Source organism: Ambystoma mexicanum, chromosome 6p (genome assembly GCF_040938575.1).
Source record: "Ambystoma mexicanum isolate Mex_15411 chromosome 6p, UKY_AmexF1_1, whole genome shotgun sequence".
Classification (NCBI taxonomy): Eukaryota; Metazoa; Chordata; class Amphibia; order Caudata; family Ambystomatidae; genus Ambystoma; species Ambystoma mexicanum.
This window is the reverse complement of record NC_090935.1, coordinates 59,766,816-59,788,965: the sequence shown is the minus strand read 5'-3', so window position 1 is coordinate 59,788,965 and position 22,150 is coordinate 59,766,816. Positions and strand designations below refer to the sequence as shown.

General features: G+C 48.5%; 1 protein-coding gene across 3 annotated transcripts in view; it reads right to left on the bottom strand.

The window, feature by feature from the left end:
• LOC138511206 (sialic acid-binding Ig-like lectin 12) overlaps positions 1 to 22,150 on the bottom strand; it is a 515,336-nt gene that overhangs the window by 27,552 nt on the left and 465,634 nt on the right. For 2 of the 3 annotated variants that reach the window (XM_069626735.1, XM_069626732.1), the window contains one exon: positions 20,385 to 20,443. The exons of the other annotated variant lie outside the window; for it this stretch is intronic. In XM_069626735.1, the coding sequence (XP_069482836.1) occupies positions 20,417 to 20,443 (27 nt within the window). In that variant the 3' untranslated portion in view covers positions 20,385 to 20,416. The remainder of the gene's footprint in view (positions 1 to 20,384; positions 20,444 to 22,150) is intronic. 3 annotated transcript variants of the gene reach the window in all.

The window sequence follows — 22,150 nt, the reverse complement described above, 5'->3', positions numbered from 1 at the left end:
TCAAGGCACAGAAGTTCCGGATGGTCACCCTCCAACACGTCCTGGGTCAACTGGAGGAGGGCGATTTCCTGTCGTCGTTGGATTTGGAGGATGCCTACTTCCATATTCCCATCCTAAAGGGACACCGAAAGTTTCTCAGGTTCGTGGTCCAAGGGCGTCACTACCAGTTCAAAGCCCTTGCCTTCGGATTGAGGTCGGCACCCAGGGTGTTCACCAAGTGCCTCGCACCGGTGGCGGCGCAGCTGTGCCGAGAGGGGATCCACGTCTACCCCTACCTGGACGACTGGCTCATCCAAGCAAAGACGAAGGAGCTCGCCGTGGAGCACACGGCAAGGACCGTCCAACTACTCACGGACCTAGGATGCTCCATAAACTCCGTCAAGTCCCACCTGGTGCCCGCGCAAGACGCACTGTTTCTGGGAGCGAAGCTCGACAGTGTCGCTTCTGGCCTCTCCGTCGGAGGAAAGGACGAGGGCCATCTTGGGCAAGGTGCAGCGGATGCTGGTTGCGGACACGGCCAGGGTGAGATCCATCAAGTCCCTCCTCGGAATGATGTCTTCTTGCATTTATCTCATCTGCCTGTGCAGGCTCCGGATGCGCCTGTTGCAGGAGTTCCTGGACACGCGCTGGATCCAGACGACGGGCAGCTTCGAGGAGAGGATCACACTCGACGAGAGTTTCCGAGGAGCGATCCGGTGGTGGGGCACCCGTGCGCATCTGACGGCGGGCATGGACTTCCAGACCCCCGGCCACCAGGAGACAGTGACCACGGATGCCTCCCTGGAAGGGTGGGGAGCGCACACCGAAAATCTGCACGCGAGAGGCCTTTGGCTTCCGAAAGGAGAAGTCCCTCCATATCAACGTCCTGGAGCTCTGTGCAGTGTTTTGGGCCCTCGGGTCCTTTCTTCCGTCCCTCAAGGGCAAGGTGGTGAGGATCTTCACCGACAACACCACCACCATGTTCTACATCAGGAAGCAGGGCGGTACCAGATCCCCAGCCCTGTCCAAGGAGGCGCAGGATCTGTGGCATTGGGCCGTCACCCAAGGGATGTTTCTGGTGCCGTTTCATCTGGCAGGGATAAAAAACACTATCGCCGACTCGCTCAGCAGAGAGCTGCGCTCGTGCCACGAGTGGGAACTACGACAGGATCTAGTGGACCGCCTCTTCCGACGGTGGGGCACACCCCAGATCGATCTGTCCGCGACGGCGACAAACTCCAAGTGCCGGAGGTTCGCCAGCAGGTTTCCCCAGCCGAGGAGCATGGGCGATGCTTTCCCGTTCCCCTGGGAGGGCCTGTTTCTATACGCGTTCCCTCCATTGCCATTGCTGATCCGGCTCATCAACCAGCTCAAGAGGTCACGGTGCAGGATGATCCTCGGCGCACCTGCGTGGCCGAGGCAGATATGGTTCCCGGACCTTCTGGACTTGTCAGCGTCCCCGTCAATCAAGCTGCCAGTGGACGCGGATCTTCTCTCCAGGGAAGGAGGCGCCATCCTCCATCACGACCCGAAGTCGCTGAACTTGCAGGCCTGGCTCCTGCAGCGTTAGAGTTTGGAGGATACGACATACCGGCCGACTGCAGAGAGGTTCTTGCAAAGGCCAGGGCGTCCTCAACTCTTAAATGCTATGGACACAAATGGAAGAGGTTCTCTCTGGTGCCACGCACAGAAGATTAACCCTCTACGGATTACGGCTCCCCAGGTACTGCTGTACCTTCTGACGCTGGCCAAGGCTGGACTGGCGCACGCATCCATCAAGATTCATCTTGCTGCGATCTCCCGATACACCAGAACCATGGGGCGGACGTCTTTGTGGTCTCATCGTCTGGTGAAAGAATTCATGAAGGGACTGTTCAGATCGTTCCCGCCGGTGAAGGCTCTGGCCCCGGCGTGGGAGCTCAACGTGGTGCTGACCAAGCTCATGGGACCTCCGTTCGAGCCTCTGCACTCGGCTCCGTTGAAGTTCTTGTCGTGGAAAACAGCGTTTCTTGTGGCCATCACCTCTGCACGAAGAGTGGGAGAGATCAAGGCCCTTTCCTGCAAGCCCCCGTACTTGACTTTTCACGACACAAGGGTAGTGCTCAGGACGCACCCCTCCTTCATGCCCAAGGTGCCGTCGGACTTCCACCTCAACGAACCCTTGGTGTTGCCTGTTTTCTTCCCGTCGCCGGCCGAAAGGACTTTGCACTCGCTGGATGTGGCTAGAGCGCTGAAGTTTTACGTGGACCGCACAAAGTGTTTTCGGAAGACGTCACAACTTTTTGTGAACTTTGGACCTGTCAATCAGGGGAAGGCTCTCTCAAAGGCCTCCATTTCCAGATCGCTCTCCGGCTGTATCATGTACTGTCATCGGTTGGCAAACCGACCGCTGCCTGGCCGTCCGAGAGCCCATTCCACCAGAGCGATCGCAGCTACCACGGCGTTCCTATCTGGTGTGCCCTTGCTGGACATCTGCAGGGCTGCTACGTGGAGGTCGACGCACACCTTCACGAAATTCTACTGCGTCGATCGGGATTCCAGGGAGGAGTCCAGGGTCGGCCAAGCAGTGCTGCGCAATCTGTTCGCTTAAGGTGAGCCGGGTGAGGAGGTAAGAATTGCTTAATGTTGAGTTTGATGTAACGCTTAATGTTGAGCCTTTGCCACCTCCAGTGGTTGTGCATGTATGTACTGCTATGTATTCTTTATTCATGAGCATGTGAATCCATGCCAGACCCCATGCTGGAGAAGGAACAAGTTACTTACCTGTAACTGTTGTTCTCCAGCATGGGTCTGGCATGGATTCACATGCGAACCCTCCCGCCTACCCCTCTGCGGCTCTTCACTTGGTCATACTGCCACTTCACGTGCTACCAAATCTGAAGATGGCTGCCAGAGGCGGGGCTTAGGTAGAGGGCAGTCATTGGCTGTGGTCAGTATGACGCAGAGATCAGTGATTGGTTACTACTACGAAAGACCGATCAGAAACGAAACTGATACTGATTTTTTTCTTTACCGAGGATTCCCAGCCTGACGACGGGGAATATTCATGAGCATGTGAATCCATGCCAGACCCATGCTGGAGAACAACAGTTACAGGTAAGTAACTTGTTCCATAGTAGATGCAAGGCTAACAAGCCATAATACTTTAATGAGCAGTGATTCAAGGTAACATTAATTTAGGTCAACTAAAGGAAAACCCTGTGCAAGTTACAACAGTTCAAAGCAACTGAAATAGTATGACAGTACTGAATAATTACTTTGAATACAGAAAAGGAGTCTGGACTCACAGAGAATTCAGCAGTAGAGTGCAGCAGCAGAATTACAAGAACCAGACCATTTAATTGTCTCTCTATTATCAGAGGCAGTCGGGTAACTAGAGGTTCTGGGGTGGTACACATTGTGAAGTGTTCGAAAGTTTTGTTTTGAAGTTAATTATGATGTATTACTTGCAGGTATCCTGAGTTCCAAGGCGTCTAGAAGAAGAGGAATCGAGAGGTATCCTGCCAGTTTTTCTCCACTTGCCCTTTTCCCACGGTCTGGTCAACTCAGTAGTTGCAAATTACTGTTGGGTGTACCGGTTTGTGGGATCTGGTGGGCAATTTATCTGCTCCTGCAGGATTTCGGCGCTGGGACCCGATATTCATCTCTGACTGTCCGCCATCCAGGAGTGGTGTGCCGCCAATGATATCTGCCCTAATGCCAGTAAGACTGAGATTCTCATTGGCACAACTGCTCCCTCCTTTCCTGTCACTCTGGCCGGCCTCTCTTGGCCCTCGTCCTGCTCCCACCTGTGAGGCTAAAAACCTCGGGGTCATCTTTGACTCCACACTTCACTTCTCTCCTCACATCTCTAAGAAGTCACACTACCAGCTGCACCTCATCAGAGGTATTCTTCCTTTCCTCTCCTTCCCCCAGAAGCTCACTGTCTCCAGAGCTCTGTTTCTCTCTAGGCTGGACTACTGCAATAGCCTCTTTCTAAATCTGCCTGCCTCTAATCTCCGCCCTCTGCAACTCATCCAAAACAGGACTGCAAGACTTGTCCTTGGCTTCAAGTCCAGGGATCTTATCTCTCCAGGACTGAAATCTCTGCACTGGCTCCCAGTGAGGGCGAGGATTAAGTTCAAAACCCTCTGCATTGTCCACAAGGCCTTCTGGGGCCAGGTGCCTCAATACCTTCAGCTCTCTTTTCCTATATATCTTCCTTCTCAAGCTCTTCGCTCATCCGCCTCCAACTCCCTCAGGGTTAGTGGCTTCTCCAAGCAGCAAGTTGGTGGTAGATCTTTCTTCTGCTGGAGCCTCCCTCTTGAACATCCTCCCTGTCTCTGAAACTTGAGAAGAACCATCTCCAGTTCCAGGAGCACCTCAAGACCTTCCTCTTTTCTTCTGCTGTCTCTCTTCCTCTCCCTTGCTGATCTCCTGGCTGAATCTGAAACTGCACTGGCTACCCTCTGATCTCGGGCCCAGGTCCCCTCCCCGCCAGTTGCACACCTGCACTACCCCCCTTGCAATCCTTGCACTCAGGGACTGTTTCTGTATCCCTACAGCCCCTACTTGCACTTGCCACCAGCTGGGCGCACTTTTAATTATTGTCTTTATTTATTTTACTGTTCTCCTATATTCTGTACCAACGACACGAGTCGAGAAAAACCATGTCCATTCCCTTCCTGGACGACATCTGGGAGGAGGGCCTAGCCCTAATGAAAAATCAAAGTACGGTCCGACCAAGCAGGAAAGATTGGAAAAGAAATACAGGGTGCCCGATTCGGCTCCCAGGTGCCAAGGTCTCCACCTTCGCCGGATTTGGTGATCTCGGCCAGAGCTAGAAAACACTTGGCGAACCAGTCATCGGCAGCCATGGTACATCCGTACCATAAGGGGGGGAAGAAGCTGGATGTGATGGGCAAGAGGATAATTTACGCGGCAGACTCTACCATCAAGGCAGTGAACGCCCTGGCCATTTTGTCCCGTTAAGACTGGAAACTCTGGTACAAGCTGGGCCCTATCCTGGACTTCCTGCCCGAAGACAAGGTCGAGGCACTGGAACTCTTTCAGGAAGAGGAAGTGGCCTTGGATCATGCCGTCAGTGGCATTAGAAATCGCGCACACAGGTGTTCGCCAGATGGGGAACTGGGTCTCTCTGCACCACCAAGGTTGGTTGAAGGCTACAAACGTTCAGACTAAGGTGCTGGATATGCCGTTTGGGGGAACCTCTTAGGGAAAGGCGGTCGACGAGTCTTTGCAGGCGATAAAGACGGACATGGAGATGACACGTTCCCGCAGAACTTTGCTTCAGCTTCAATCCTTGTCTTTTCGCTCCTCCTGGAAAGCCAGGAAGATTTTCAAAGGTTTATAGTACCCCATGCAGTCAGCCTTCATGCTTTTCCACTGAAGCGTACATGGGGTGCTCTCAAGGCAGCGGAGGTCTGCGACGGTGCATCCGCAACACAGAACACACACAGCAACCCATAACCAGTCCTGAACCAGCTGTGGCTCCGAGCCCCCACTTAAGCACCCCAGTCTGAGGCCGGCTGGCGAAGTTCGTCAGCATGTGGGAAAAGATCACCACGGACATATGGGTGCTGGACACTCTCGAACAGGGGCACACATTGGAGTTCCAATGCCGGTGTCCTTGGGATCTATGTGATCACTGCGACGGCCGAAAATGCTGATTTTTTTTTTTAACCCTTTACACCACATATATATGCGGGGGGGAGACCCCCCATCCCCCGCTGTCCCCTCATATTATTATCAGCACTATAAACCCCCCCTCACATATATATATATATATATATATATATATATATATATATATATGTGTAAGGGAGGGGTTAAAATTTTTTTAAAAGTCGGCATTTTCGGCCGTCGCAGTCCCAGGTCGACATTTTTGTAAGATTCCTGTCCTTGTATGCCTCAGATTCAGTGGCAATAACTACATGGGCCACCGCTTCTGCAGGAGGTGCGGTCCATGTTACGGAAAGTGGCAGTAGAGCCTGTCCCCCAGCGACTCTGGGGGGGATGGGGAGTTCCGTTATTGCAGCTACTTTCTAGTTCGAAAGAAGACAGGGAGTTGGAGGCAGATTCTGGATGTACGTTGTCTCAACAAGTACTTAAGTCCCAAAAGTTCTGAATGGTCATGTTGCAACACATGCTCGATCAGCTGGAGCAGGGAGATTTTCTGACATCATTGGACCTGGTAGGCAGCTACTTCCCCATTCACAGAAAGCACCACAAGTTCCTGCGAATCCTAGTTCAGGGTCAGCATTACCAGTTCAAGGCTCTGCCTTTCGGCCTGAAGTTGCCCCAAGGGTGCTTAAGAAGTGCCTGCCCCTGGTGACGGCACAGCTTTCTCCGTTCTCCATAAACTATCCACATTCTTGCTTGAAACCATCTTGGGACACTCTACTCCTAGGTGCGTGACTCAACACAGTGACGTGCTTGGAGTCTCCCTCGGAGGAGAGGGTGAAAGCCAAACAAGGCAAGGTGCAGCACTCGTCATTGGCCCAGGCACTGCCGGTGCAGTCCATCAAGTCACCTCTGGGCATTTTGTCCTCCTGCATCAACCTTGTTCGCCTCCTGCAGCCTCTGCAGACTGTGCATGAGACCACTCCAGGAGTTCCTGGATGCGAGGTGGATGCAAGTGTCGGGGAGCTTTATGGACCAGAATCGCCCTCAGCGAAGGGTTCCATCGGGTGATACGGTGGTGGGGTGTTCAGCTTCATCTTGTCCAGAGAGCTCAGTTTCAGGTTCCTCCTTATCAGGAGACGGTTACCACAGACTCCGCTAGACAGATGGAGAGCCCAGACCAGACAGTTGCGAGGCCTCTGGAAACCAGAGGAAGTGGACCTACACATCAACGTCCTGGAACTTTGGACCGTTTTCTGGGCACTCAAGTCTTTTCTGCCGTCACTGAAGGACAAGGTGGTGAGGAGCTTCAGACAACACCACGACCATGTTGTACACGGAAACGGGGGTGGGGGACCCGGTCACTGACACTCTCCGAAGAGGTTCCAGGACTTGTGGCAGTGGGCCATACGTCAAGGCATGTTCCTTGTTCCGTTTCACCTGGCGGGAGTCGAGAACACCATTGCAGACTCGCTCTGCAGGGAACTGTGTTCTTGCCACGAGTGGGAGCTTCGCCAGGACCAGGTGGATCTGCTGTTCGACAAATGCGGTTGACCCCAGATCGATCTCTTTGTGACAGCAGCGAACAGAGCGTCAGAGGTTTGCCAGCAGGTTCCTGCAGTCCAAGAGCATGGGGGACACGTTCTTGTTCCAATGGGAGGGACAGTTCTGGTACATGGTTCCTCAATTTCCTCTCCTACTACGTGTGATCAACCCACTCGGACAGTTCCACTGCAGGATACTAGTCACCCCAGCATGGCCAAGACAAATCTGGTATCTTCGACTGTCGGTGGTTCTGTCCATCAGGCTATCACTGTACCTTCTTGCCAGGAGGGGGGAGCAATTCTGCATCATGACCCCAGAGTCTCTGAACCTGAGGGCATGGCTCCTGCAGCCCAAGATATTGGGGGTTATGCTCTACTTGACGAATGTAAAGACATCCTGGCCAGAGCCAGGGACTTGTCAACGTTTAAGTGCTACGGGCATAAATGCAAACGTTTCTCCGTGTGATGCAGGACTCGGAAGATTACTGTGCTGCGGGTCGCAGCTCAACTGCTGCCATACTTGCTTTCCTTGGCCAAAGCGGGGCTGGCTCCAAGGTGCATCTGGCTGCCATATCCAGGTACACTAGGTCTCCAGGCAGACCTTCACCGTGGTCTCAGATTCGTCAAGGCGTTCCACAAGGGACTTTTCAGGACTTTCTCTCCAGTAAGGCTCCTCCACCGGTGTGGGAGCTCAATGTGGTGCTAACTAAGCTCATGGGAGCGTCTTTCGAAACTATGCATCGGGTCCCGCTCAAATATTCAATGTAGAAGACCACTTTCCAGGAGGATTGGGGAGATTCAGGCCCTGTCCTGCAAGCAGCCTTACTTGTCCTCCCATGCTCCAAGGGTGGTACTGTGTACACACCCCACCTTCATTCCAAAGGTGCCTTCAGAATTCCACCTCAACGAGCCTTTGGTGTTAAGATTTCTTCCTGAATCTGTCATCGCCGGCGGAACAGGCTTTGCATTCGCTGGATGTTGCTTGTGCCTTGAAGTTCTGTCTAGGTGGCACGTACTAAGAATTTTCGGAATACTTTAATTTTTGACCTGTAAATGAGGGGAAGGCCTTGTGAAAGGCTTCCATTTCCAGGTGGCTGTCCGGTTGCAACATGCTGGCATCGACTTTCGACTGTCGAGCAGGCTGCTGCCAGGCCGGCCGAGACCCCATTCCACCACTGCCATTGCGTCAATGACGGTGTTTCTCTATGGTGTGCCCCTGCTCAACATCTGCAGGGCTGCTATGTGTAGGTCTACGCACATCTTCACAAGGTTCTACTGCTTCAACAGGGATTCCAGGGAGGAATCTAGAGTCAGGCAAGCTCTGCTATGCAAGCTGCTTGTTTGAGGCGAGTCTGTTCCAGAGGTGAGTGTTATTGAATCTGCCACCTCCTGTGGTTGTGTGTATGCACTGCTGTGTAATCGTTATTCATGAGTATGTGAATCCATGCCAGACCCCATGCTGGAGAAGGTTTAAATTACTTAACCTTAACTATTGTTCTCCAGCATGGTTCTGGCATGGATTCACATGCAAACCCTCCAGCTTACTCCTCTGTGGCTCTTACTGGTTGATACTGTCACTTTACGTGCTTACCAAATCCAAAGATGGCCGCCAGGGGTGGACCTTAGTGAGAGGACTGCCATTGGATGGGGGTAGTATGAGCCAAACTACAATGTTTGGTTTAGAGGAGAAATACAGTTTTAAAGTGAAACATTTTTCTTTTACCAAGGATTCCAAGCCTGACTGGGAATATTCATGACCGTATGAATCCATGCTGGAGAACAATAATTACAGGTAAGGAACTTAAACCTTCTGACGGGCTACCCAGAAAGGCTCTCCAAGACCCACACTACTCAAATTCCAGAAGATTTGCACCTGCAGTTAATCTCACCACATGTGAAAGAAGACGGCCATCAAGTGTCTACATCTCACACTGGAGTGGATTTTCTGTAATGGAGCTGGGTAAAATGTCTGCAGTAGACATTGATAATCTATCAGTGTAAAGTGTATATTCCGAGACATCTTTTTTTGTTTTAGCACATGCCCTCTGCCATTCAGCATTCTACCAGGTGAGTCCCCTAGGCCTGTTTCCCACCTAGGTTTGATTTTCTTGGGAGAGCAGACTTTATTTTACTCTGTGATAAACCTGCCTCCTGTGCCCAGTGAAATAAATGCTCTATTGACCTGAGGAACTGGGCCTTCCTTCTTAGTTCTTTCTGGCTCATGCAGCCAACTCAAAAAAATGTATCTGTCTACTCAAAGTCCATGCAACTCACACTGAACCCCATACATTTAAATTCACTGTGGGTATCACTATTTTCTATAATGAGGATCTGGTCCATTGTGTCACTGCTGTTTTGGAGGCTTCTCGTGGAAAATATGACCTCAATTAGGCAGTGCAGCAATGTACACGCATGTATAGGGACGAGGTCAGGGACTTGACACTGTCAAGAAGGGATGGGGACCCCTCAAACTGCTACAGGTGGCCTGCCACGGGCATTTCCCTTTGCCATTTCTGTCACATAGAGGGAATTGGGAGGGCCCCCGTCTCTATTCGTAGCTGAACATGTCAAGTAGCACTTCTTGCTCCATACCTATTATGCGTAGTGTTCAGCACGGTTTACTCCCTAGGAGTGTTATACCAGGACTCCTAGCTTACCTGACTCTGCAGCGTACCAGAGAGAGTGGAGATGACAATGGGAGTGGCTGATAAACGCCACACAGATCATGCTGGCAATACAGACGCCTCACATAATCTGGGCACACACTGTAAAAAATACTGTTTGCAAGATGCTGCCATTTCCAAAAGAACTGTGCGCAAAAAGCAGGCGAGTCTTTAGGCCGTTATAATTTTATTGATTGTAAACGGGCCCCTGGAGAAAAGGAGTACAGTGGTTGGGCTGTTGAACCGGATGGCACAGGGAGACAGTGTGGGATAAAAGAGCAGAGAGACAAGGGCAACGCTGGTCGTTCAGGTGAGGTCAAAGGCGAAGGTGGACCAAGAGACCAGGGAGCGAAAGAATAATGCAGTGAAGCATGGAGGAGAATTACAGAAAGTGTGCAAGGACAGATGTTGCCTACTAATAGCAAGTTGTGTGTGTGTGAGGTGAGCTAGTGAGACTGAGGGCGAGGGTGTGACAGTGGTTGAGAGGGGTGGCAGAGAGTGAAAGGGTGGCAGAGTGCAGAACGAAAATGACTCGGACTGTGTGGGTGGAGTGTAGGAGGTGGAGAGTAATGGAGAGCAGTAGAGGGAGGAGAGTAGTACGAGGAGTGTGTAGTTTCGAGGAGGAGTTGGAGAGTATAGTAGAGAATATCTAGGGGTGGAGGTCAGAAGTACAGCGAGAGGAACATCGAAGGGACAGAAGAGGTGGTGTGAGGGAGAAATGGTGTCAGGAATAGCAGTGAGGTGAGTGGAGAAAGGGGGCAGAGGCGGAACTTCAGGGTGAGGAGTAAAAGGACATAACAGGACAGTGAAAGTGGAGCCTGGGAGGCACTCAAGATCATTGTTGGTTTTGTTGGACCTCTGGCTACGATTCACCTTGGAATTCCCAAAGGGAGACAAACAAGGTATTTGCCTTTATGCCATCACAAGGAGCAAGTCAGCTTGCAGGACAGTAGGAGATACCAACTAATTGTTTTAAAACTCTGAGGACACAGCAAAGGCTAAAGATTGAGGGATGCTTTTTGTCACCTTCAAAGAAGGGCCAATTTATGTTAAATTAGCAGACCCCGGCCAACAGCTGTTTTGCGGTATGACTTAGGAGTTGCTATCACGTTTTCATGAGAATTGGTGTCTCACGCTACTTTAACAGGAATCTCAGTCGATGAATAGCACCAGTGCATAACCTATGTAGATAGGGGTCTGGTCTGCGACCGTTTGATAGGCCAGTATGAATCCTCCATTATTTGAAAGCATGCCGTGCTGCCTGGTGGTCTCATAAAGGTTTGGTGTTTTTATGGGTTATGGTAGACTATTTAACTTGGTAAACCTCATCCTTTTCTTCTTATGGCCTATATATCATTTAATTATTTTTACATAATCAACACCTTGATCTAGATAGGCAGGTTGCCCAATCAGAGGACACCAAAGTCCAAATATTTTAAGACACGAGTTGACCCGGCAACTTACATACCTAGGATAGCAAGATCACACCTTTAGCCCCTCATGCACCCAGTCTATACAGAGCGTTGTTACAATACATAGATCGCAACTCTCCAATTACTCATTTTACACAACAGTTGAAGCTCCCTACTATTTTCACGGCACGCCCTGCTATATTTTTTTCTTTCGTATGAAATTGTTTTCCCTTCAGTTCCTTCCATCAGATTAAGGTCCTGCGGTCCCTGGGTGATACTCCATGCACCTTAAATCGGAAAAAGATTTACTCGCTTTGCGACTACTGCTACGGTGATGAACTGACACAGTATAAAAAACAGAATAATAATCCTAGTAGTGTCTATGCCCATAAATGTCACCACTTCTCTGGTGAAGGGGAGAGTAACCCTATGCAAAGTCGACAGTTTGCTCAATTTGGTGTCATGTTTCATCTAGCCACTTGTATAATTCATTTGAAATTACATATTTTGCTTTGCATAGCATGCAAACTGCCATTTGGCCCGAACCAGTGAACGACCATGGGTTACCCAGTGTCTTAAGCCAAATTATTGGACCTGGGGAGAGGGGCAAAAGACCTGTTGGATCAAATAGCTTCTGACACTAGCGTAGCAATGCTGCATATATGCACTTCTTGGAATTCCAGTGTTTCTTGCTGAGAAAAAGGGTAGGATGTTTGCATCGAGCTCTGCAGGATGAGATGGCTTGCCTGCAATACCTTGCTTGGAGCATTCGGCCTGCAACCTGCCACCCACTATCTTTTCCAAAGGTTTGCAGAGGCAATGTTTTGAATGTTCTGGTGGAAATCAAACCATTTTGGTTAAACATGTCGCTTGTGCCTGAATTTTCTTTTCTGGTTGGGTAGTCAGTGTGTGACCCTGCAAGATGAGGGATCTTATCAATGTCAGTGACTTCCTTTGGTGCGGGTGATAAATACACAATATCCATCACTAGTTCCTCTCGGTCTGAAGGTGGCAGGTATGGACTTTCACTTCTAGAAATTCCTCTTTCAGTTGAGAATGGTTTCTGGGGGAGCTGTGCCCGCCCACAGACATAGCACACTGGGTGTTCAGGGGTGTGTGTGTGTATATATATATATATATATATATATATACACACACACATATATATACACACACACACACACACACACACCCCCCCCCCCCCCCCCCCTTGATGACCCCACAATTTGCACTGCGGTCTTGTTTCAGAAGAACGTTTGATGCCGCTGCCTAGTACTCAAACTCGAAATACCCACTCAAATCTGGCTGGCAGGTGCAGGCCCTGGACAAGTTGTCTGTTATGCTCCAACCATTCCTGGTCGGATTTAGTCTTGCTTCTCAATCCACAGACCCCCCCACCCCCCGCCCAATAAAGTGCAGAGTCAGAAACCTTGTCAGTGAACACTTGCTCTGACTGGTTCCTGGCGCAATGCACACATCGCAACTGAGCATCTGCAGTTGTCTGCTGCCTAATGTAGGTATCTGAGAAGCATGAGCCCCCAGGGGTGGCCAAGCATTGGCATTAGACACAACTCGTGGCTATCAGGTCTAATGCGCACTGTTCATATGTGATTCACTAGATCTGCATGGGTGCCATGCCCTTGTAATCCAAAAGTCAGCAGCGCCCATATGATAGGTAGAGTGCCCTCTGTTGGTGACTCCTGCCAGACTCTCCTGCCATCGTGTGCTGATGCTGCTGATCACACTCTGGTTATAGGTGTGTGTTCCATGTGGTAGAGGAAAGGGCGCTATCACTGCTGTGATGGGGCTAATATCTGGTTCTAAGAAAATAATGCTGCTAGAGCTGAAAAAAGAAGAATCCGTACCAATGTGCAGTAATTTCACCATCACACAAGAATAAATGAGGGAGGCGAATTATCTACTGATGGAAGGAAGAAGTGTCACAATGTCGTATTAAAAGATGCAGGAAAGTAAGCACTGGTCACTGGAGCCCCATGAGTTAGGTGTTGGAACTACAATATTTCCCTAGGGATAATGGCTGTTTGGGTGCAAGTCCTAATCCGTGGCTTAGTGTGTACAATGATATTTCTACTCCTCCCCCTCACGGTTTACCAACCTCGAACCCCCCTCACACCCCTCTCGTGTGAGTCACCCTCCAGGGCTCTACTGCCACTATAACTCTATGCATGTGTCCTAATGCTACCCTATACTCCATTACCCAGAGCAGGTCTCCCTGATTACCTGCATGTAATGCACTGGCTGATGGCAGCAGGTGAATTGATTTCAAAGATTGTTCACTGTTGCAGCCATTTTGTGATCAAGAAACACGGAGTTGCAAGTAGGTCAATTAAAATGGTGACGGGTTAAAATTCCAATGAGATTGTACAACGATGCTGTGCTTCCTTGGTAAGCATGCAAACAATTGCAATCTAAATATGGTTCTGGCATTTTTGTGACACCAAGTTCGAAGCTCAGAGCAGCTATGGCCAAGTCTTGTCAGATCTATGCATGGGGGTCTGGGAGTCTCTTTTGAATCCACATCCTGACTGGTTGGTTGGGATGGTATGAATATGGAGACTATTCCTGATCGGGTGGATGCCACATTTTTAAATAGAGAAGTGTCCCAGGTTGTCCTGAACCAGCTGGAATAGAATCATATCTAAGGAAGACAAAGATTCTTCATCTGAATCTACAATAATGATGGATAAAGTTGGAGGAATCCCCGCCTGCCCAACCTTGTGGGTTGATCTTTGATCCAGTAAGATCTTGTAAGGCCCCTCAACAGCCCAAAATGATGCCTGGACATCATAGAGAGATTATGTTTATGCATGCAGAACATGCATTGACGAGCCTATCTGAAGCAATTAATGTCCTGCAGTACTTTTGCACCCCAATCGGTTTATTGGATTCTGTGTGGGAGCTTGGTGGCCTTAAACGTCCCAGTTCGCTTCCTGTATCTCTGTGGGTTACGATTGGGTGTTACAGGGAGGACTGGTCCTGCCCGAGTTGCATAGATAGAGAGCAGGGGAGTACATGCTGTAAACAGCATTTTAGTGTGCATTTTCACATTTTATTACCCGTTTCTGACATTTAATTATTTATTGTGCTTGTTTTGTGAAGCTTTTTGAACTTTTAAGAAGCAGTTTGTAAACCCGTTTCTAATCGGTTTTGATGCCCTTGCTTCCTTTATCCCCAAAAGTACCCCATTATGGTTATTTCACTTTGTTTCCCTTACACCACTGTGAGAATATAACAAAAGAAACCTACTGTGAAGTCCTGTCCGCCCTTCACAGCTTCTATTGAACAAGTGCATCACTTTGTGAGCATATTATCTTTGGGTGAGGAGGAGGAGGGTCATCTGCTGGAGGTAGAACAGGAGAAGACCCAAGAGATGGAACACGAGGTAGAAACTGAAGGGCGCCAAGAGGGAAAGGGCGGGGGAGGGGGGGCACAGTTGGTACATGAGGCGATGGAACACAAGGAGGCAGTTGAGAGGAGGAGGGACAGGAGGCGGATATACGGCTGGAGGAAGAGGGGCAGGAAGAGGTGACGCATGGAATACAAAGGAGGAGTACAGTGACAGAGGTGATGCTATTGGGACCCATCCTGTGGATGTGGCAATACTCGCCACAGAATTAGACAAACGGAAGGATACTACACTTGCACTTTCTAGTCTGCGTCCCTCCAGGGTGTGGCAGCACTTTCCCCTGCCTGAGTGGAAAGTGTACATTGCAAACTGTACAACTGGGAAGTGCGGCAGAGCAGGGTGACCAGATCTGATTCATTATGCAATACAGTAAAACATTTAGTGCATGTGTGTAATCCCTGCTAAAACCTTGTAGTGGTGCAGAGGAAGCATCTGAGAGCATGTCTGTAAAGGTCGTTCCCCACCATGACCTAGAGCATGTGAGAAAGAGAGCCAGCCACAACCAGTAGCACCAGCTTTAGCTATCGTGCTCTTAGTCACTCCCCACCCCGCTGTTGTGGAATTGTTGACTGTGCCTACACATGGGAGCAGCTGGTGTGATTGATCTGGTGGCTAGTTGCAAAATGCCTGCATTGCTGGGTGGTATTCAGCCAGAGGGAGCTGGAATAAAGTGCAGTGTAAGTTGCTCTGGAATCTTCACAGTGTACCAATCTCTCCAATATTCCCCTGTAAATTTAGCAAGAAGTGAAAGGCTGGAAATCATTTTGGACTAGTCCTCCCCACCCGGCTTCTAGCGCTATCTCTTGCCACTCTACATCTAGCATCCTCTTCAATGTATCCATCCATTGCCAACCTTGTGCATCCTCTTGCTTCCACTCATCTTTCCTTTCCCATGGAACACCATTGGAACTTACTAATCCATGACATCAAAAAGACCCCTCACATACATGCATTCAAGTTGGAACTCTAACTCAATCTTCTACCCTTGGAAGGGACTTCAACACTTTCCCAGCAAGCTCTTGCCTCCTTTAGTCCCCTCTCTTCGAATGCCACTGTTTACATGCTTTGATATCTCCTTGTAAATGTTCCCCTTTTGGTCTCTTCTCCGCTCCTACTTTGCGTCCTACTATCCCGTTGAGTGTGGGCAGAACCAGAACAATTTTGAAGTGAACAGCTTCTCAGCAACATGGAGAACCCAAACAATTGTCATTTTCACTGCTCTTTGGTAGCTGGGAGAGCCAAAAAAACTCATTGGCAACTCTCAGTTAGTGTGAGAACTTGAAACATGCGTATCTTTTACTGCTACTTGTTTTATTGATTAACTGTCCCCACAACTGCTTTAGTTTTAAAATAGCAGTATTTCAGGACAAATGCAATGAAATCTCGTAATTACAGGACCATCACAACTCGCCCCCACCTACAGTCCATCACAAGCACTCAGTTTCACAACCACAGATTTCACTGAACAGCTGCACTCCACTTTTCAGTGCGTGACTTACATCAAGTCTCTCAGAAGGTGGTGCATCGGCTGTGATTATGTGCCTCACCATAGTCCTCAGTGTCATGCTATCTCGGGAGGATAGCTCAGAGGCAGCGTGTTCGCCTTGGAAGCAAGATGACACGGAGCAACACAGGTTCGATCCCCAGGTCCGCACTTAGAAACCTCTGGGTATTAAGCATGTTATAAATAACCAATCATCATTTTTTCATTTGAATGAATGTTAATTGTTCAACATGGGGCACTTTTAAACTTCTGTTTGATTTTAAAGCTCCTGTAGCAGTAAAGACTAACTCAGATTTTACTCTGTAAGGACTAACTGGGTGACGGCTTAAGGATTCTGTCTCAACTTTCACAAGATGGATTACTTACTGACCCAGTTATTTAGTGGATCATTGTTATTCCTGTAAGATGCTTTAAGTATATATGCATCCACCATCTGAGCTGCTGAAGGCTCATTGTATATTCTCTTAGACTCATATGAAAGGAGGATCACCAATGGAGTGCCAAGTCTGTAAATTGTTTTGTGTGCAGCCTATCACTTTAGTCCGTAATGTTCACAAAATATGGATCAGGTTGTGTAGGTGATTAAGAGAAATGTACTCCCTGGTGATGAACAGAATGTTCTTAACATCTGGTGGTGGTGGGTTGTTGCAATGTATTACTGAATCTGCTCTTCGCTCCATTTCATGTCCACCTGCTGCTTCAGTGTATCTTTGCACAAATCAACTGTTTCGTTCTGCTAGGTTTTCAGAATAATAACAGTAGAAAAGCAGCCCCTTTAATTTGAAATGTGGATCTAGAAACACGGCCAGGAGTTGTTCAGTTTTCTCTTTCATTAAGGCTGTTCCTGGATCTGCATGCCACCCATGTTGTATCCTCCTCACTAATTAACAAGGGGGGGGTTCCTGGGAGTCCCTCTGCCAGACATCAGTCCTGGTTATGAGAGACTTACCCAGAGTCTTTAGCTCACTATCTTTCACAGAGAAGAAATATCCCAAACATATCAGTCTTTGTCCTGCCCTGGGCCAGTCCAGCACTGAAATGCTAGGCAATTCTCCTCTGACAAGAGTACCAACAGAAACCCCAGACACGTGTTTCGGTCTGGTTGGACCTCATCAGTAGAGTGGATCTGTGCCTCTCTAAGAATAGTGAGCAAGGGGTCCACGTCTGGATTCCCCTAGTAACTTAGGGTGAGACCCAAAGTTACTTAAATATGCAAATTAACAAGGGGGGGTCCTGGTAGTCCCTCTGCCAGACAACAGTCCTGGTTAAGAGAGACTTACCCAGAGTCTTTAGCTCACTATCTTTCACAGAGAAGAAATATCCCAAACATATCAGTCTTTGTCCTGCCCTGGGGCAGTCCAGCACCAAAATGCTAGGCAATTCTCCTCTGAACAAGAGTACCAGCAGCATCCCCAGACACATGTTTCGGACTGGGTGGACCTCATCAGTAGGGAGGAACTGTGCCTCTCTAAGAATAGTGAGCAAGTGGTCCACATCTGGATTCCTCTAGTAACTTAGGGTGAGACCCAAAGTTACTTAAATATGCAAATTAACAAGGGGGGGGGTCCTGGGAGTCCCTCTGCCAGACATCAGTCCTGGTTAGGAGAGACTTACCCAGAGTCTTTAGCTCACTATCTTTCACAGAGAAGAACTATCCCAAACATATCAGTCTTTGTCCTGCCCTGGGGCAGTCCAGCACCGAAATGCTTGGCAATTCTCCTCTGAACAAGAGTACCAACAGCATTCCCAGATCATGGGCACTTAAATGCAAGACGGGTTGAGTTCCAATGCATTGTGGCAGCTAGCACAATTGGTGGTCTCTAAAAAGGCCACAGTACACGAGAGCTGCCACTGTCTTGGTGTAAATAATGCCCCATGTAAAGCTTGTTTGTGACCATTGCAATAATTGGGGATGGCACTTTTCTTTTCACTCAGCTGGTCCAACACGTACAAAGCGGTATTCCAACGGGTGGAAATTTCCATCTTCAAGTTGTGCTGTGGCAACTAATGGCACACCTGCAATTAGTGCAGCACATTTTTTGTATGCCTGGTGGAAGTGTGAGCTAGTCTTTTGGGCCATGGCAATCATGTTCTTTAAGGGCTGGCAATCGCTGAGGGATGTGTCGCCAGAAGGTGAAGGGCATGCACATTGCAAAGGACAGCTGTAAACATGCTTGGTTTTCGCAGTTCGTCGGGCAGGAAGGATATTCGACCTATTGTCAGCAGCAACAACGCCTTGCTGTAGGTATGATGGCCCTGGCCACTACGCCACCTCTACCTGTTGCCTGATGTTACCTTCTCTGTGACCTCTGCATCCAAACCCATGCACAGAAAGTGCCCTGGATCCAAACTACACAACTGTTCTCTAGAATTACTTAGCGATCCAAACCCCCTATTGGCTGACTGGTTGGAGAACGGAACATGGCCCAGTGGGCAGTCTGTCATGTAGTCCATGCTCTGTCCATTGGTTCACATATACAGTGTTGAAGTGCACCTGTGAGAAAAGTAACACTGATTAGGACCTTCCCAGTGGTGATCAGCATTAGTCATGAACTGATTAAAACTAGGTTTTCCAACAAGTATACAGCAAGGGGTTAATAGACAACATTACTGCAAGGCCAGTCGTGAGAAAGTGTCCTCTGTTGTGAAACCTGTGATAGTTTTGTCCATGCCTAATTGACCACATCACACTGACCTGGTGGTTAGCGGTTGTGTCACTGCAGTAAGCAAAGCTGGTGCTTGGCATCCGGACCAATAATGCACATCATTAATGTTTTCTGGGGAACAGTAAAGGCTATGGATGGAGTGGCTTATGGGGGCCGGGGAGGCTGCATTTGAGGTCGTGTATGCCCATGTTTTTTCTCTGCATGTTAACAAATCTTGAGGGACTGTAAAGATGTGGTACCCAAGTTTGTCTCTGGCTTCCCCCGTCAAAGTGCAGGTGGGGATTGTTCTTAGTGGGCTAAGACATGGCCTCCTATGCGCATTTGTCTATAAAGGTGAGGTTGGTGATTTTTGTGGTGGGTATGTTGCTACCACACAGTGTTGTGTTGCATTTACAAGCCTGACTGGTTCTGTGTAAAGACCATGTACACAGGTGGAGGAGGAGCTGTATCTTGCTCACCTACCTCTAACTGTGGTATGGCCCTCCTCCGGTATGTACTTGGTTGGGTCATACTTTTCATCTAGCTTATCATTATTATTCTCAGACTTTGCTGGATGTGGGTGGAGGCGACCATGTCCTTTCCATAGCTTGCTCCGCTAGCACTGTGCCGTTTCTCCTGGCTCACCTTAATGTACATTGTTTTGTCCCATCTCTTCAGTATAAAAATCTGCACCTCTCCATATTCTGTCCCAGAGACACAATATTAAACCTACGACACCTCAGCAATCTGTAATGCCCACTCTTGACCAAATCGCGCGACGACCTCAATATCCACCTAGTGTTTTATCTGTGGAAAGCCTTTTTAGAAAGAACCTAGACACCTTTTGTAGAAGAACCTGAAAAGGAAAACTATTTCAAAAACAAATTCTCAAGACTTTCTTTGATAAAATTACAGGTTCACCTGAAATATAAATCAAATTAAAAAAAGAATTAAAAAAAAATGGCCACTCTTGCATAGCAGGTTCTGCAGAATGTGACATTGATGCCTTAAATTTATCACATACAGTTCTGAACTCCCAGGTGCACACAGTGGCTGCCTTGGCTGATGTACTACGCCCTCTAACTTCAGCTTAGCTGCCCCAGACAAATTGTAACCAAGTGTGAGTGAGGAAATGACCATCTTGAGTGCCAGATAATCTCGGGAAAATATCTCAGCGGCAACGTACTCGACTTGGAAGAAAGACAACATGGTGCAACAGAGGTTGGATCCCTGGGTCCGCGCTTAGAAACCTCTGGGTATTAAGCACGTTATAAATAACATATCGTATCATACTGCCTCCAAGATTTTTTATTTGCATTTTGCAAGCAACACGTATTTGGTCTGGTTACAAAAAGATTGTGAACTATGTTGCAACCACTAAATATGCTCTCTGCCTGCCTCCAAAGGACAGTAAGACTTTTTTTAAACACAATAAACAAGTATTTGGTCTGGCAACAAGAAGACAACACAGTTTGTTTTGGCTAAGAGATTGGCTATAACGAAGACTTTATTTGCAACTGTGCATTCAACAAGTATTTGGTCGGGCACTGAAAAGATGGCCCACTGAGTTAGACACTAAGTAATGTACCTTAGGTGTTCTTGTATAGTGCATTTCAGCCACTATTTGTGGCCTTGCTGCAGGTTGCTCTGAAAAGAAAAAAAGGAGGGTTGGGGAACTCATTAGTGGGACAGGCAGATGCGAAATCTGTAGTGTTGATGGGTGCAAGTCGAAAGTACCTGGTTCGCTATTAGTGAGAGGGCCACTAATCTGCCTTGTCACCCATTCTTTTCAATATTTATATCTGACCTATTTATATAGGAGAACGTGAGACGCATTTCTCAGTTCCCAGCACACAGTGCTGCTTGATTCGGCTTGTGGCTTGACTCGGCTTGCGAACTGGTGTGTGCCTTTCATTTAACCTCTTGGAAGCTCTCCGGGGCAATTCTGTTGGAGGTACTGAGGACCGCCGAGCTGACACGTGCTCGGGCAGCATCGAGTGGCACCGTACTGCACTGACCGCACTGAGATACGAGGGGTACTTGCAGTGAACAATGGGCCGTGTGCTGAGCTCCGGCACTGGCCACCGTTAAGAGCGGTGAGCGGTGGTTCTGTGAAAACCCTCTGCTTCTGCCGCCTTGATAAACGGTAAGCAGAGCAAGTGGCATAAGTGTGCGAGGTGCGAACAGTGTGAACAGGTGGCAAGCTCGGTTCACCTATGTACGGACAACAGAACCCTTAGGCATTCCATTGGTTCCACTGGTCCCGGGCTGGTTCACTGGCTCCGAAATGTAGAAACGCACGAATATTGTCCATTTGTATTTCCTTTGCTGCCGCAGTCACAGATGTTTTGACTTCGAACAAAGCCGGTGTCTTTAGGGTTCTAGACATTGGACACAAAATTTTCATTCAAGTTTTTCAACCCTTAGTGACAAATGAATTTCACTCGCATCTTTGCCTCCTCTATTCCAACAGCTGTGAAAAAGGGGGGGGGGGGTCCAATCATATCAACAAATGTAAATTTCGGGGACTGTGAGCTAAGAAGCCTTTGACCCGACCCTGTTAAGCACCAGAACAACTCAAAGGAAAGAACTTTGCTACTATCAAATATATTATGTTCACCAGCTTTAACTCTCTGGGACTGTGGGCAAAGTAGCCTTTGACCCGACTGCTGTTCTCTCTTTAGGGGTTAGAAATACCCAGAAAATGTACAGTTTGCGGAGTACATTGCATGCAAATGAATTTTTTTTAAAAAAAAGTTGATGAATGCACATCTAACGTCCGGAACTCATATTTAGAAGGAAAAACTTGTTTTAAACGCTACAATACATGGGATGGAGTATTCCTCCCCACGCCAAGAATTTATTCTTCGGATAACCAAATTTCAACCACCTCTGGGTTTATGGACTCAATTGTGGACGCACAGGCCCTCGCTGGGTAGGAAGTGGGAGTCTCAACCCCGTCGAATCAACTTATTTGAGACTCATTACCCACTAATCTTGACTATACATTAAGGACGACCTCGATGAAAAATGCCATCCTAACAAATGTTTCTATGGGTACAGCAGCTGCCTCAGACTGCTCTATGAGAAATGGAGATTCACAAACGCTGGCAACCTAGCTAGAACCTGGAGACGAAGATCTGCCGGAGATAGAAATGCTAATACCTCCGAACTCATCATATGAGTTAAACAAAATACCAGAGGAACAGAACCATGATTTGGGACAAGAGGTGTCTCTTAAGGAGTCTGCAAAATCAGCAGAGAGTTCTCCATCTAAGCGGACTCAACAACGAGCAGAAGCATGCACAACTCTGATCCCTCGCCCAATTACTGCTTTGAACTTTGTATTCAGCT